The sequence below is a fragment of the Canis lupus genome, chromosome X, assembly GCF_048164855.1.
Source record: "Canis lupus baileyi chromosome X, mCanLup2.hap1, whole genome shotgun sequence".
Classification (NCBI taxonomy): Eukaryota; Metazoa; Chordata; class Mammalia; order Carnivora; family Canidae; genus Canis; species Canis lupus.
The window spans coordinates 77612805-77630737 of NC_132876.1; the positions used below are offsets into that span (position 1 = coordinate 77612805).

The 17933-nt window shown below is 35.6% G+C and overlaps 1 protein-coding gene and 1 long non-coding RNA gene across 8 annotated transcripts in view; one reads left to right on the top strand and one right to left on the bottom strand.

Moving 5' to 3' along the window:
- The window catches only part of LOC140627345 (uncharacterized), an 81636-nt gene that overhangs the window by 54450 nt on the left and 9253 nt on the right, over positions 1 to 17933 (top strand). Inside the window, exons 4-5 of one of the 2 annotated variants that reach the window (XR_012026145.1) lie at positions 10748 to 10852; positions 14631 to 14843. This is a non-coding gene — a long non-coding RNA (uncharacterized lncRNA). The remainder of the gene's footprint in view (positions 1 to 10747; positions 10853 to 14630; positions 14844 to 17933) is intronic. The other variant, XR_012026144.1, reaches the window with a different exon arrangement.
- Positions 2790 to 17933, bottom strand: part of RRAGB (Ras related GTP binding B) — a 38081-nt gene continuing 22937 nt past the window's right edge. For 4 of the 6 annotated variants that reach the window (XM_072815546.1, XM_072815545.1, XM_072815544.1 and 1 more), the window contains 5 exons: positions 15448 to 15543; positions 13148 to 13270; positions 5478 to 5569; positions 4235 to 4350; positions 2790 to 3314 (listed from right to left, as the gene is read on the bottom strand). In XM_072815546.1, coding sequence (XP_072671647.1) covers positions 3217 to 3314; positions 4235 to 4350; positions 5478 to 5569; positions 13148 to 13270; positions 15448 to 15543 — 525 coding nt within the window. In that variant the 3' untranslated portion in view covers positions 2790 to 3216. Of the gene's footprint in view, positions 3374 to 4234; positions 4351 to 5477; positions 5570 to 13147; positions 13271 to 15447; positions 15544 to 17933 lie in introns of all 6 variants that reach the window. The other 2 variants (XM_072815543.1, XM_072815548.1) reach the window with 2 other exon arrangements.

The following is a 17933-nucleotide window of genomic DNA, read 5'->3' on the forward strand; positions in this document are numbered from 1 at the left end:
TTTTATTTATTTACTCATGAGAGACACACACACAGAGAAAGAGAGAGAGAGACAGAGACAGAGACAGGCAGAGACACAGGCAGAGGGAGAAGTAGGCTTCATGCAGGGAGCCCGACACGGGACTCAATCCCAGGACTCCAGGATCACGCCCTGGGCTGAAGGCAGGCACTAAACCGCTGAGCCACCCAGGTATTTTTTTTTTTAAGATTTTATTTTTATTTATTTATTTATTTATTTATTTATTTATTTATTTATTTATTTATTTATGAGAGACACAGAGAGAGCGGAGTGGGCTTTTAAATTCAGGAAGGCCATATAATTTAAAGGTTAAAGTTAAGTGCACAAGCTATGGTGTTAGATTACCTAAGTTCAAATCACAGTCTCACCGCTACTGCATAATTGGGCAAATTTTTTATTCTCTCTGGGTCCAGTTTCTCTCTGGGTCCATCTAAAACAATGGACGAGATAGTACTTACCTCAAAAAGTTCATGTGAAGATTAAATAATAATCTTCATAAAGCATTTATAGGCTGACACTTAGTAAATACTCAACTAAAGAAAGCAGTGTTTCCATTTGGCAACTCATATAAATTTTTATGATAACCTATTGAGGTAGAAAATAAACCTGATTGAAACTGGGAAAAGCTGGCTCCCTATGTAAATCACTTCCCATACTTTATGATTATGGTTTCTATTTCTAACATATTACTTATAAATAGAAGCCTCCTAGTCATTATGTTTGTCTACAACTGTGCTTCACAAACTTTTATATCACTTTGAGAATCAGTGGTCTACACTATATATACTTTACTTAGTATAATGCCTTCAACTTATCATAATTAACTTAAGTGAATATATGTTGTCCTACTCCTTCTTATACTCTACATTTCCTCTTTCCCTAAAGCAGTGGTTCCTGAAGTATAGTCCCTGGATCAGTAGGATCGATATCAGATTCACCTCCAAACTTCTGAGAAATGCAGATTTCTGGGCTCCACCCCACCTACAGAATTGAAACTCAGTGATGCGTGTGGGGTAGCAGTGTGTCTTAACGATTCCCTTTCAAGTGATTCTGATGCCTGCTCAAGTTTGAAAATTATTGCCCTAGCCTACTAACATCACTAACATAGTCTATAAAAAGCATCATTTCATTCTATCACTAATCCCATAATTTTCACATCTCTGGTTTTTATTTCATCTTTCCATTTCTGTGTATATGCTTTCACTGTGCACTTGTGTTTAATTCAGTTTCTAGGCAGTTATATATTTGGACAGATATCTATTTCAAAACATTTTTTTGTATTCAGTGACAAAAAAGACTGGCTGGTCATTACAATGATAAAGATTAAGCCAAATCAGAACCTTATTTTTCTAATCTTTCATTCTTTTATGCATTCTGTAAGTCCAAGTTGTAACTAGAATCTGAGCAAAGGTTAGACCAAGAGCAAATAATGATAAAAGCATATTTTTTTCATTCTCATCTAATTTAATGTCTATAATCTCTATCTGTTCACTTTCTAAAAAAGCAAAAAGCAAAAAACCCACTTTTGTGTAGTTCCTTCAAATCTCACCCCAGATATTGAAGATAATGAGAACATGTCAAATCATGACTCATATTAGTCACAGAACAGACCTCCAGTTCATTTGCTTTTTTCATTCTCCTAAATATTAAGATAAAGAATAAGAAAATCTACTAAGAAACTCCCTTTTTGCAGAGGGTTAATACAACTGTTGATAAAATTAGTTCCATGAGCTTTTATTTTTTAAAGATTTTATTTATTTATTCATGAGAAACACAGAGAGAGAGGTAGAGACACAGGCAGAGGGAGAAGCAGGCTCTCTGTAGGGAGCCTGATGTGGAACTCGATCCCAGGATTCTGGGATAATGACCTGAACCAAAGGCAGATGCTCAACCACTGAGCCACCCAGGCACCCCTGTTCCATGAGCTTTTAAATGAGAATTTTAATCTACGTAATGTAGGCTACCTAAAAACCATGTTCTTCACTGCTTAGTGAAAACTGTTTCTCTCACCTGGGGATGGTAAGATTGGGAAAGGTGAGGTTCTGTTGGTCTGAATATTTCTTCATGACATAGAGACAAGGGACATGAGATGAATATACTGTGCCATAGATTCCCTAAATGCATTTGTGTTCTGTTATGACATCCATGGAAGCTGAAAAAATTAGGGTTTTCAGTAATTCTAGTTAGTACTGCCAAGCTCCATTTCTCCGAGTTTACAATGCTTCATTTTTTCTTTAGGGGATGAAATAAAGCAAAACTTATTGAAAAAAAATTTACTACTACTTGACTAGCATAATGAAGTCATTTCCCATTAGGTGTAATGTAATATATAAAATTAACCATTCCTGGATCATAGAGAAAGACTTGTATCTCATAAACCTTATCTCTTTTCTCTCAACTTTTTTTATTCATGCCTTCTCCAGCTGCATCCTGAAAGAGACTTTTCAACACACCTCAGGTCTACATTGTTGCCACAGCTTCCCTAACTGCCACCAGTCAGGCCATACAGTCTAGGTTAATTTTCTTTCAAAATTCCTTTCACATAATTCCCCTCCCCAAAAGCCTATAATGGTTTCTTATTTCTTATCACATTATACCTAAACACCTCTACCTATCTTAAAGGCTATAATCTGGCTATACCCTTCCTATCTAACTTTATTATGTAATATTTCCCAAGAAGCAGATACCCTCCCATAGGGTAAACGTGAAATTCATTTGCTCTTTCTTAGGGAAAGCTGAAGAAATAAGGAAAAGAAAAACAGACGCTGAAATCCCTAACAGCCTTAGTTTATTTATAATTGACGGTAAGGAATATTTTTAATGCATGCTGAGAAAACAGTAATATTCCAAACTTGCAGGTTACTATCTGATAAGGAATACAAGATGATGTTGGGAAAGGCTCTGGCAAACACAACTATTAGAACCAGGTTATCAGAACACATACTATTAAGAATCTTGTTATCAGAACACTTATATATCACATAATTTTATGTCCCATCAAGCCCATGAACAGCTCATCTTCTAACTTTTTACTGGCTATTTTAGTTAATAGCAGTCAAGGTTGAACATTAAAACTAGAGAGTGAGGAAGAAATACAGAAGTGGTAAGCATTACATTTCAGAGCCTACATATAGGAATATAATATTAAGATTAATTAAGAAACAGTATTTCAAAAAAAATTGGAACATTTAGCCATGTTTAGCTCATGAGAAGACACTGCTTTGGTCCATCCACCCTTTCCAGCTTTTCAAAGTGTTTTCTGGCATTGCGGATGTTGATCAGAGTAGCTGCGGAAGCTGAGGGTAGGGGTGGAGGAGATACCCAAGAGAATAAGTACAGGCAGCCAAAGGAATGTCTAATAAAAACAAATAAATAAACAAAAGAGAGCCAAATCTCTCAATATATGTCATAGGGAACATATAGGAATAGGAAGTCCCATGTTAATCATGACTTAATTTTTCTGAATAAGAAGATTTATTTATATTTTAAATATAACATTTCCAAAATAAAATTTCAAATTCTTTTGGTTTGGTTTACTTGTAGAATAAAACTCATCATCTTATGTTGTATTTTAATATTAACCTAAGGGTAGGAAAAGCATGTGGGTTAGAGATAATTTAAACCTCGGGGAACATCCTAGAAATACTGCTAGAACCTTTATCTCAGTAGTTATGATGGATATGACTACTATGGCATGGAAGTACCAAATACCTTCCTTTGTGCCCAGAACACAAATACAGGAATATGGTACTTAGGAATACAGAATTACATATAAAATGATTCAACATTTAATAGTTCAGAACTTTTATTAATCTTTTAAAAATATTTACTGTATGAAGCACATAAGTCATACATTTGGGTTCTTTTTTCTTTAAAATCCCTAGATTTAATAACTTGATTTTTTAATTACCATGAAGAAAAAAACAAAATACCCTAGAGTCTAAATTATTCTTAAGTTTCAGAATATAAGTCTACAAAACAAAAAAAAATTACACTAGTGCTAAAATAGCTTTCTTTATTGTAGTAAATAATACATAACAAAAAAATTCCTGTTTTAACCATTTCAAAATATACAGGTCAATGAAATTAAGTATATTCACAATGCTATGCAACCATCCCCACTTTTTTATTATATAATAAAGTACTAGCTCTATGGCAATTAGTTTAAAGAATATGGCTATAAACCTAAACCTATGTCAGTTAAGTTTGAACTTACGAATGGATGGATCAGACATCACGACCATCACGTAAGTGTTGGATGTAAAGATGTCAATGAAAGCAGCAAAGTTAGAGTTCCTGACTTCCATGCTCTGAAAAGAAGCAGCTAGCTTGCTATAGCAGAAATGAGAAAAAGAAGTAAAGAACATAAAATAAAAGCAACATAAAACATTCTTACCTTTTATGTTAAACATTTTATAGCATTACACTTTGATTCCCCACTTCATTAAGACAGTTAATCACTAACCTTACTTTGTTTTCCAAGGGAATGCTAATGCTGAATTTAGTATGTTTTGGAAAGTGACTTTAGAATTTAGACTAGGAAAGTAGATTAGAACTTGATATTGACTGTGAAATGGGCTTAGACCTAGGTCCATGTTGAAATATGTTATAAAAGGCTTCTTTAATATTTAAGAAGCTTAAGTTGAAATTTTCCTATAATTGTGATTAATAACTGTATTTTTTAATGTTAGTTATATTGATTATATCAATTCAAGAAATGATCCCATTTCTTCAAAACCAAACAAGGTAATTATATTTGCATGTAATTTGCTATTGCTTCTTAAAAATGTAGGCATAAATATGCCAGCAAGTCTCAGAGTGTGCTAAGGCATATAAAGAATAAACTTATACCTATTCTATTGTCTGGACATCAAAATTTTACCAGGATAAGAATTTTGCTTATTAAATCTTTACTAAATTATAATGTTCCACCATTCTTTTCTTTCTGTATTCACAATGTTAAGATTCAAACTGTATTTTATCAAAGGTGAGACAACAGGATTAGGCATTTCCAGAATCTATTCTGTACTATTCCTGAATCATTACCTCACTATTTTAATTACTATAGTAAATCTTATTATTTGGTGGGGTAAATTCTCCTTTGTTCTTTTTCAAAACTCTCTTGGACACGTTCTGTTTATTTCTTCCTAAATGGTATCAAGTATCTTGAAAGGGTATTCTGCTTAGATATTTTTCACATGCTGCTTATCAGTTGAGTTTGCATTAAAGGACAGTGACTTTCACCTCAATTTTAGGCTCCCTTAGAGGTTAGCTTTCTTTTTTATTAAATGATCTATTCTGTATATGTAAGTTCAGTCTAGTATAGTTATTTGAACTTCCAAAAAATGACAATAATTTCTTTCCAGATATGAATAAATCACACAACTAGATGTTGGCAAACTGAATTTAAAATTTAAAAAATTAATCAATTAGTCAATCAATCACACAAGATCTCTTACCTGCAACTCAGCTTAAACTGCTTAATAATGTTGCTGATTTTCTCAAATCTGTGGGCATCACGCTGCTCTTTACACTGATAGTGAGAAATCACCTATGAAAAAGAGCAATGCCCCTAAATATGCAATGTAATCATATCACTCTCTGCTACTTGCATCTCAAGGCAGACCCTTGTCAGTCTCTTGGTCACTTTGATTTTCAGGGTAGACTTGGCATCTGGCTTACTCTCTCTCCTTTTCTCCTATATGCCAATATTCTGTATAATTTCAACATTCCTATGGATAACCCACACAGTAGTGTTTGGCTACAATTTTATTAGAGCATTAAAGTATTATCTGTTTTGGTTCAGTGCTGTTCTTCCTCATTTACTTTAATCATATGTTTATCTTATTTTGGTATTTCACAGCATGTTTTTTGATTAAATAAGTACAAATTATAAAAGAAAAAATATAAAACTTTTAGCTGTTCTTTAGATGTACTTAATGTATTGATTTTAGTGAAAACTGTAACTAAGTGACTTTTGGTATTACATTTAAAAATCTTCAGTATGCATTATGTAAGCCTTCACTTGTTCCTGCCTCTTTCTTATCAGTACCCTCTCCATCCTCCATCCTCCAGGTGAGCATCCCATGGGTGCTGAAGCATTTACTTTGAAATAGAGTGTTCATAGGACCATGAAGTATAAAACAGGATTTTTTCCAGAGCTACCTGCATAGGCCGCTAGGAATAATGGAATAAGACCATGGTTCTATTTTGTTGGTTTTTAGAACTGAGGGCATGGTTATGAGGAATGGCCAGAGACATACTGCACTGCTACAGGTCTAATTCTTGGACTGGCTCAAGACAGAAAAGAGTGAAAACACTTGCCAAGAATAAATGTTGAGGTTTAAAGGCGATCAGATACACTGTAGTTCCAATCACAAATGACTGGCTATACAGCAGCATTATAACCACGACCTGTGAGGTAGCTTCCAGGAAACCAAAGTCTTTGGGTTCTAGAGGGAACCTTTGGATTCCAGAGGTTACAAAGATGCAATTTAAAAGAACTGATGGGGGAATCCCTGGGTGGCTCAGCGGTTTAGCACCTGCCTTTGGCCCAGGGCATGATCCTGGAGTCCCAGGTTCGAGTCGTACATTGGGCTCCCTGCATGGAGCCTGCTTATCCCTCTGCCTGTGTCTCTGTCTCTCAAGAATAAATAAATAAAAATATTTTTAAAAATAAATAAAATAAAAGAACTGATGGGAGGGCAACACCCTCCCTGGAGCCTGTGGCTTAATTTGACTCAACACTGGAAACCTCACCCACACTGGACATGGACAGGATTGACAGCTCTTTCCCAATTCTGTGCATGGTGGTACGCGGCTGTTATTTTGTGGAGCAATCTGCCTGGTTAATTCCTATAATGAACAAGACTCTGGCATGCTAACTAGTTATATGACCCCTAAGCTAGGAGCACCCAAATACACAAAGCAGTTAATAGCAAACATAAAGGAACTAATGAATAATACAATAGCAGTAGGGGACTTTACATAACACATCAATGGACAGATCATATAAACAGAAAATCAATAAGGAAACAATGGCTTGGCTTTCAAAGACATAATGGAACAGATGGATTTAACAGATATATTCAGAACATTCCATCCTAAAACAACAGAATACACATTCTTCTCAAATGCATGCAGAACAATTTCTAGAAGAGATCACATATTATCCCACCAAACAAACCACAAAGAATTCAAGAATATCAAAATCACACCACGCATGTTTTCTGACCACAATGCTATGAAACTAGAAGTCAACCACAAGAAAAAAATGGGAAAGACCACAAATACATGGAGATTAAATAACATACTACTAAACAATGAATGGGTCAACCAAGAAATCAAAGAAGAAATTAAAAAGTATCAGAAAATAAATGAAAATGAAAACACAATGGTCCAAAACCTCCAGGATGCAGCAAAACCAGCTGTAAGAGGGAAGTTTATAGCATTACAAGCCTACCTCAAGAAGAAAAATATCAAACAAGCTAACTCTACACATAAAAGAGGTAAAGAACAAACAATGAACAAAACTTAAACCATCATATCTTCTTTATCCATCCATCAGAAGGAAGGAAATAATAAAAATTAGAGCAGAAATAAATGATACGGAAAATTTTAAAAATAATAGAACAGATCAATGAAACCAGAAGCTGGTTCTTTAAAAAAGTTAATAAAATTGACAAAACTCTAAGCCAGACTTACCAAGGAAAAAAAGAGAAAGGAGCCAAATAAATAAAGTCATAAATGAAAAGGAAATAACCACCATGCAAACAATCATATGAGGATATTATGCAAAACTATATGCCAACAAACTGTACAACCCAGAAGAAATGGATGAATTCCTAGAAACATATACACTATCAAAACTGAAACAGGAAGAAATAAAAACCTTGAATAGATTGATAACCAGCAAAGAAACTGAATCAGGAATCAAAAATCACCCAACAAACAAAAGTTCAAGGCCAGATAGCTTTACAGGTGAATTCCACTAAACCTTTAAAGAAGAGTTAATGCCTATTCTCAAAGTATTCCAAAAAATAGAAAAGGAGGAAAAATTTCCAAATTCATTCTATGAGGTATTACCCTGATACCAAAATCACATAAAGACACCAATAAAAAAGAGAACTACAGGTCAATATTCCTGATGAACACAGATGCAAAAATTACCAACAGAATACAATCAAACCAAATTCAACAATACATTAAAAAATCATTCACCATGATCAAGCAAGATTTATTCCTGGGTTACAAGATTATTCAATAATTGCAAATCAATCAACATGATACATCACATAAATAAAAGAAAGGGTAAAAACTATATGCAGAAAAAGCATCTGACAAAGTACATCAATTTATTTAAAAAAATCCTAAAAAAAAATCCTCAACAAAGTAGGTTTAGAGAGAACATATCTCAATATAATAAAGGCCATACATGAAATATCCACAGCTAACATCATCCTTAACGGAGAAAAACTGAGAGCTTTCCCCCTAAGGTCAGGAACAAGACAAGGATATCCACTCACACCACTTTTATTCAACGTAGCACTGGAAGTCCTAGCCACAGTAATCAGACAACAAAAAGAAATAAAAGGCATCCAAATTGGTAAGGAAGAAGTAAAACATTCATGATTGGCAGAGGACATGATGATATACATATATATCACAAAAGAATCCACCAAAAAGCTGCTAAAACTGATAAATTCATTAAAGTTGCAGGATACAAAATCAGCATGCAGAAATCCCTTGAACATCTATTCACCAGTAATGAAGCAGCAGAAAGAGAAATTACAAAAGCAATAGCATTTACAATTGCAACAAAAATAAAAAAAATGCCTGGGAATAAACCTAACCAAAGAGGTGAATGACCTGTACTCTGGAAACAATAAAATGTTGAAGATAACACAAAGAAATGGAAAAACACTGCATGCTCATGGATTGGAAGAGAAAATATTGTTAGAATTTCCATACTACCCAAAGCAATCTACATATTTAATGAAATCTCTATCAACATACCAACAGCATTTTTCACAGAACTAGAAGAAGCTACTTTAATATTTGTATGGAACCACAAAAGACCTTGAATAGACAAAGCAATCTTGAAAAAGGAAAGCAAAGCTGGAGGCATCATAATTCTGGACTTCACACAAAGCTGTAGTGATCAAAACAGTGTAGTAATGGCACCAAGCAGACACAGAGATAAACAGAACAGGAAATCCATGAATAAACCTACAATTATATGGTCAGTTAATCTTTGACAAAGAAGGAAAAAACATCTATTTGGGAAAAAAACCAGTCTCTTCAACAAATGGTGTTGGGAAACCTGGGTAGTATCATGCAAAAGAATAAAACTGAACCACTTTCATATACCACACACAAAATGGATAACGAACCTAATGTGAGACCTGTAACCATAAAAATCCTAGAAGAGAACATAAGCAGTTAACTTCCTTGACATTGGTCATACAAACTTGTTTCTAGAAATGACTCGCAATACAAGGGAAGCAAAAGCAAAAATAAACTACTGGAAAAATGTTAAAATTAAAAGCTTCTGCACAGCAAAGGAAACAAACCAGCAAAACTAAAAAGCAAACTATGGAATGGGAGATGATATTTGCAAATGACATATCTGATAAAGGATTAATACCCTCAAAATATAAAGAACTTATACAACCCAACACCCAAAAAGTGAATAATCCAGTTAAGAAACAGGCAGATGACATGAACAGACATTTCTCCAAAGACATACAGATGGGCAACAGACATATGAGAAGATGCCTAACATCATCATCAGGAAAATACAAATCAAAACTACAATGAGATATCACCTCACACCTGTTACAATGGCTAAAATGAACAGCATAAGAAACAACAGATGTTAGTGAGGATGTGGAGAAAAAAGAACTTTCTTGTACTGGTGCAAACTGGTGCAGCCACTTTGGAAAACAGTATGGAGGTTCCTCAAAAATTTAAGAATAGAACTACCTTATGATCCAGTAATTGCACTACTGGGTATTTACCCAAATAATACAAGAATGCTAAATTTATAGCAGCATTATTTACAATAGCTAAGATATGGAAGCAGCCCAAGAGTCCATCAATTGAAGAATGAATAAGATGTCACACACACACACACACACACACACACACACACACACACAGAGGAATATTACTCAACCATAAAAGAGAATGAAATCTTGCCATTTGCAATGACATGGATGGAGTTTCAGAGTACTATACTAAGCATAATGTCACTCAGAAAAAGACAAATACCATGATTTTACTCACATGTGGAACTTAAGAAACAAAACACACAAAGGGAAAATGTAAGAAAGTGAGAATGATAAATCAAGAAACATACTTTTAATTATAGAAAAAAAACTGATGGTTACTAGAGGGCAGATGGGTGGGGAGATGGATTCAATAGATGATGGGGATTAAGGGAGTACAGTTGTGGTGGTGGGCATAAGGTGATGTATGAATTGTTGAATCACTATGTTGTATACCTGAAACTAATATAACATGTATGTTAACAGGAATTAAAATAAACATTCTAAAAATTATGAATAAAATAATAAACATAAAAAATAATAAAAATCTTAACTAAGGGATTACCACCTCAGAGGATTTACTATTTACAAATGAACTTATTAATTATGGACACCCATGTCAGCTAAAAATATTTCCCCTAACACATTCAGATTTCAATAAAATCACATATTTCCTACAGGCTGAATATTCAGATATAAAGTTTCCAGCAGGAAGCAAAAGTGAGTCACTCACCAGAAGAAAATTTACAGGGCAATTTACTGGAACCATGGGAAACTTTCAAAAGGTAATTTCTAGACCAATGGTGGAACAGGTTCCCCTTGCTTGACTTCAACCCCCTCAGTGAAAATGGTCTATCATAACTAATCTTGGTCTTCAAGAGAAACCAAAGCCACCTGTTACTGTTAGTGAGGAATAGGGAGCTTATATTAGGTTAGATCACAGAGATTACTCTATGATCATATGTGGTGGAATACCGCTGAAAGCAGGATTCTGCTATGCCATGTACACCAAGATGATCAGAATAGCTCACTTGTTTGTTGTGATTCACATTAGTAGCAAAAGAAGATGCAGGGTAGTATAATTGCAAGCAAGTGACCCCTGCCAGTGAGCTGAGGCAGAAAGACACTCCTGGTTAGGACTCCTTGCCATAGCTCTACCACTTAGAAACAAGTATGACTCACAAACATGGCTACAGTTATAAATGTTTTCACAAAGGAAGGGGGAAAATTATAGTCTGCATTCTCTGCCCTCTGTTGTTATAATAGCAGAAGGGACCAACATTTATTAGTTTGCCGACTATATGCTAAGCTTTGCATTAGGGCTTAACATTCTTACCTTGTCCCCTTTTAACTCACACAATAAACTTAAGACATAGATATATCATCTCCATTTTATAGAAGAGGAACGAAGCTCAGATAGATTTAGAAATGTGTTTTAATAAGTCAATCAAAGAAAGACAATTTTCATATGGTTTTATTCATATGTAGAATATAAGAAACAGCACAGAGGATCATATGGGAAGGGAGGGAAAATGGAATGGGAAGTCATCAGGGAGGGAGAAAAATCATGAAAGACTCTTAACTACAGGAAACAAATTGAGGGTTGCTGGAGGGGAAGTGGGTGGGGGGATGGGGTAAATGGGTAATGGGCATTAAGGAGGGCATGTGAGGTCAGCCCCGGTGGCTCAGCGGTTTAGTGCCACCTTCAGCCCAGGGCCTGATCCTAGAGACCTGGGACTGAGTCCCACGTCAGGCTCCCTGCATGGAGCCTGCTCCTCCCTCTGCCTATGTTTGTCTGTCTCTCTGTCATGAATGAATAAATAAAATTTTAAAAAAAAGGACGGCATGTGATGTGATGAACACTGGGTGCTATATGCAAGTGATGAACACTACATCTGAAACTAATGATGTACTATATGTTGGCTAACTGAATTTAAATGAAAAAAATGCTTCTATATTCATTAATGTTAGTTGAAAAACAAAGAAACATGTTTTATTTTTAAAGGTTTAATATTTATTCATAAGAGACACAGAGAGAAGGCAGATACATAGGCAGAAGGAGAAGCAGGCTCCCTCTGGGGAGCCTGGTACGGGACTCGATCCCTGGACCCCAGGATCATGCCCTGAACTGAAGGCATATGCTCAACTGCTGAGCCACCCAGGTGTCCCAAGAAGTGTTTTTTAAAATCACCAGGCATTGGTAGAGCTCAGAAACAAATTATTTACTGTGGGTTGCTCTTAGAGTTGTATTTATTAAACTGATCAATTACTTATGCAGTGCTTTGTGACATCTCAAATTAGTTTGTTACTACTGTTCTTTTTTTTTAATTTATTTTTATTTATGATAGTCACACACACAGAGAGAGAGAGAGAGAGAGAGAGAGAGAGAGGCAGAGACACAGGCAGAGAGAGAAGCAGGCTCCATGCACTGGGAGCCTGACGTGGGATTCGATCCCGGGTCTCCAGGATCGCGCCCTGGGCCAAAGGCAGGCGCTAAACCGCTGCGCCACCCAGGGATCCTGTTACTACTGTTCTTTAAAATTTTACTTATAATATTGCATTCCCCTCAGTAGGTACTATAGTTAAGCTAAATTTATATAAGAAAAACAAAAATACCAAGGTGCCTCTTCCCCTTCTACCTCTCCATCTGACTTCTTAGCTATGTCACTGAGATGACCATTACACCTCTTCCATGTTAAAAGTCTTCAAATCAGTCTTTTGGAGAAAGGAGTGGGATGAGACTTTTCTCACAAGGATAATACCCCTCATTTCATAATAAAAGTCAATAGAAAATTAGGAATCCTTTAACACAAATGATATTAGCACAAATAATCTAAACTTTATAATAAGACATACTTATAAAATCTAAGATTTACTAACTACTAAAGAGCTACATAGCAAAGGACTTCTTTCAGGTCACTTGTTGACAATACTACTTTGTAAATAAGGTTATACATGCTGATGTAGTGACAAAAGGGAAAAAGGTTCTTCCTATAAGTAGCAACATGTTGTTCTCTGTTCCTGGACAGAAGTAGTGAGTGTGAAGTACATCTGCAGAGCAGAAAGCAGAAAGTTCTCACCAGAAAAGTAGCTCGTTCAAACAAAAGCACTTCATCCGCCTCAATAATTTCAGCAAAATTCCTTAGGTTCATTTCCAGCTGCTGAACATTGGGAATCAGCTGATAGACAATGCTGGACCAAGCCTAACAGAACAGAAGCACAGTGTAATATTACTAACAGGTAGCCAGTCTTGGACCTCTGCAAATGAGTAAGTACACTGTAACATATGGACAGCAAAATATGATAGTGAGTCCCAAACACTTAACAACTATGATATAACACAAATGAGTAGATGAAGCTAATACTTGATTTTTTTATCCTTCAGTAGGAATTTTTTAAAGTTTCAAACATTTATAAAATGCTGGAGAAACTTCTTTCCATTGATAATTTAAAAAAAATAATAATTTAATTCCATCATGTCTGCCTTAGGAATAGTTGAAAACTCTGGTTTACTGGGCCAAATAAAAAGTTTCCAATCCAGCCATTCAACAAATATTTAAATCCAATAATGTAGACTGCTCAAAAGATCAGAACTTAACAATTCTACATTTACCATAAATCTGAGAATAGATTTTGTAAAAAAAATCAGAGTCACATGGAAAAATGGCCCCTCCCCTCAATGGGATAACATACAAAAGAAATTACAAGAGAAATTAGTGGCATTATCATTCCAAAAGTTTTATTGTCAGTTATATAATTATTGATCCAATTGAATTAAAAATGGTCCATTGTGTGTCTCCCTAAAACTGACTTCATCCAGAGAAGTATGACGAATGAAAGGAGTTGGAATTAACCATACCCTCCCTCTATTCTCTTAAAGCTTTTTTATTTGCATTTCCATTGTAATAATTCCTTCCAATTGTCTAGTAAGCTTTACAATGTTCTCCTCTCCCCTACTAGAGGGCAGGAACCTGGTCTTAGTAATTTGTGTGTCCAAAAACATCAAGCAGATATGCAATGAGTGCTTGTAGAATAAAACAATATAAAAATTTAAGTCAGCTCTACGCAACATTGATGTAAGAGATAGTAGTGCTATGTCTTTGTTCCAATTAAGTTTTATTACTTAAGCATGGGGGTTCAGGTTCCAAGTTCCCAGGTCGGTGTTAATGTCACTGCTGAATTTACCTTGGAGAAGGCACCAAAGCTAACCACAGCAGAGACATTGTCACTCACAGCAGTGTTGTGATTAGCCAATTGTCTTTGGTCGTGTTATGTATTGCCATCCTTCACACCGCAGTTGGTTCTTATCAGTGCGTCATGTCCATCCTTATTCACGGTTACCTGTTCTATGGGAATAAGGCTTTGAGAGAAATTCGGCCCAAATTAATCTAGAGCAGTATTTCCTAGACAGGTATCTCAAAATGATCTGTTATTAGAGTGAGGCTGGGTCAACATAATATTGGGGAAAAATGAATTAGGTTAAAAAATAAATCAATGGCTATTTTTAATGTTCATTGGTTTTTCTCCTTGGCAAATCAGGTTTCTGTGCTTCTCTGGTTGTAGGTACTTGTCAGATGCAGTTGATACTGAGGCTGTAGCTACCAGCGACAGAGAAGGATGCTTTCCCACCCAGAGTCAGACTTGTCAACGGATACTAGCAGCAGTCTGAAGGAAAGGTCGACTGACCACAAGAGGACCCCAAAGAGGGCAGTTTTTCAAATCACTAGATCTCGTTGGAGAAAGGGCAGCAGGATAAGGAGCCTATGTGCCAATAAGGTAATTTCAGCTTAGTCTGTAACACAGCTATTGTTGTAACCTCTATAACAACTGCAAGCAATGTGGTATCCATTCCAGCAATGGAAAAAATTCCTGGTTGAAAAGAATGCTAGTCCCCAATTTGGCATGAAAGTTGAAGCTATCATATACTAGGCAAAATGTGTCTCATTATGAGACTCCCTTCTCCAGTCTCTTCTCTATTGTTATTCTATTGCCATCCAAACTGAGGCAGACTAGTTTATATCCTAAAGAGGTATCTGAATATTAGATACAGCTCCAATCAGCATTGAGACCACAACAGGTCACAATGGATGATGGCAGTGAAACCTCTGCTGTCACAAAACATCAGTATCAAATTAATCATCATAAAACTGGCTAATTCAGTGTGACTTGGTAAGTATCTCAACACAATCTAAGATCAAAATAAAAATCTCTTAAGGTTAAATTTGATGTTTTTCAAAAAGTTTATTGTAGATAATTTCTTTTTTTTATTCAACTCATCTAAATAGGTATTACAGAGTTTAAAATCTTTTACTTTTGACAATACTCTTTTTAGCTCTTTTTCATGTTCTTAAAATGAGGGATCTCAGGGAAACATACACACCTTATAGAGAGTTTCATCCCAGATAGATGTTCGGAAACAAGCACATTCCAATGGGCGAGACAAGCGCCTCAGATCTTCTTCTCGCTCTTTAAAAATCTGAATTAAAAAGTCCACGTATAGATCAGAATATAACAGCTCTTCTCTTTCATTGCAAAATCTGAGATGTAATTATTTCAGTGTATCTTAAACAGGAGCATTTCCTCTGAGGAATTTTTTAGCGTGTACATTACTTCATGAACTAGGACGGCAGAAGTTATTTCAGGTCAGGTCTAAAAGTACAACAGCTACTAGAATTCTCCAGGCTTCTGGTGTTTGTGTGAGTACTCACTGAGAGCACTGTGATGGGAAAAAAATTTTACCATACAGAGTAATGTTACATTCCAAATCACCTATCTGCGTCATTTTAAGATAGTGATATTGTAACTTAAAATACTTTAACCTTTGTAGATATATTTCTCTCACACAAATATGTGCATACACTCATATATGTTAATTCTGAATGGACTGTATTTATTTGGCTATATAGATATAACCCCCACACACACAATCTATTTATCTTGGATACGTTATCTATGTATATATGCCCACATACACTTTGAAGAATATCTATTTGTACAAATATATATACACAGATATTTTCGATGACTGGGTAGATTTATAGTGAGTGTGTGTACACACTGTGATGGTTAATTTTATATATCAATGTGGCTAGGCCACAATATCCAGACATCTGGTCAAATACCAGTTAGATCTTGCTGTGAGGGGTTTTTAAATAAGATTAATATTTATATTAGTAGACTAAGTAAAGCACATTCCCCTCCATGATGTGGGTTGGCTTTATGCAATCAACTGAAGGCCTTAAGAGAAAAAAAAACGCCATCCCACAGAAACCGGGAATTTTACCTCCAGCCTGACTTCTAACTCATGATACAACAATTACTCTTTCTTGTGTCTCCAGCCTACTAGCCTGCCCTGCAAAATTTAGACTTGCCAGTCTCAATAATTGTATAAGTCAACTCTTTAAAAACAAACCAGTCAATCAGCCAATCCCTCTCCCCTCACCTTGACCACACACACACACACACACACACACACACACACACACACACTTACTGGCTCTGTTTATCTGGGGATCCCATACACACACAGAGAAGTATCTATCTAGCTTGAAATTGATATTTGGGGAAGTGCCCTAGTCACTTTGACTTCTAGACTTGGAAGTTTGAATCTTTACTGAAATGGAGTATACTTTTACTAATTAGGCTTAGAATTCCACAAAAAACATTAATGTATCTTTGAGGATATATAAGCATTTAGAAAATGGTAAGTTGATTAATAAAAAGTAATTTAAAAAATCCATAAGGACCTCATTTATTGGAATGCTCTGTTTTTCTACTGCAAATTTGGCCAGGGAATGAAATGATTTTTAAAAGAAACAGAGGGATCCCTGGGTGGCGCAGCGGTTTGGCGCCTGCCTTTGGCCCAGGGTGCGATCCTGGAGACCCAGGATCGAGTCCCACATCGGGCTCCCGGTGCATGGAGCCTGCTTCTCCCTCTGCCTGTGTCTCTGCCTCTCTCTCTCTCTGTGACTATCATAAATAAATAAAAATTAAAAAAAAATAAAAATAAAAGAAACAGAACAGAAAACAAAAAAACAGCAAGAATAACAGTAACACAGCCCTCAAAATCTCAAAACCCAACCTACACACAGAATTTTCTGCTGAATTACAACAGAATTAATACTTAGTGGGAAAAAGAGAGATTGAACGAAAAAATACTACTCAAAACTACTAATTTTCAGAGTCAAATACAGAACCCTGTGAAATCATTTGTGAAAGCCTGTAAGCTTACTTTAGAAACACCAAATCATACCCAAACACTGAAATACTGGAGGCAATACTATAACTAGTTACAGAAAAAAAGTATTCCTGACCACAGCTGTTACCAAAAAAAATCCTTTAAATAAAGAGGTATCCTTGTACTCCTAGGCTCCAACTCAAAAAGGAACTGAATTCTTCTACATCACCAAAATATTCTAAAACTGCTTTTCTTACCTTAGAGGATCTTCTCTTTCAGCTTAGACTTTAAAATCAAATCCTTTTTATACTGCATAAACTAAAGATGGACTATATTTGTTACTTGCCAGTCCTGGGTCTCATAGCTAGCTAGCTAGGAATCTTCTCTTTCTACTGTGTCTTCTTTGGTTTAAATTTACATATACTAATCCACATGCTATAAAAGAAGGCAAAGATACCATATCAGTGTAATTAAAGGGGACATGGCAGTGAGCTTAATACAATATGATTGGTACTCCCATTGGTGCATATGTATTTCCTAAGGCAACCCAGTGATAGCTTTAACCTTTCTTCATCTCACCTCTGGTGGGTCTTCCAGCCTGGACAATAACTACCTATTCTGAAGGACAATAAAATGGGCAGCAAACAGAAGGATATATAAAGAAGGCTATAAATGGAGAAGGTAGTGGA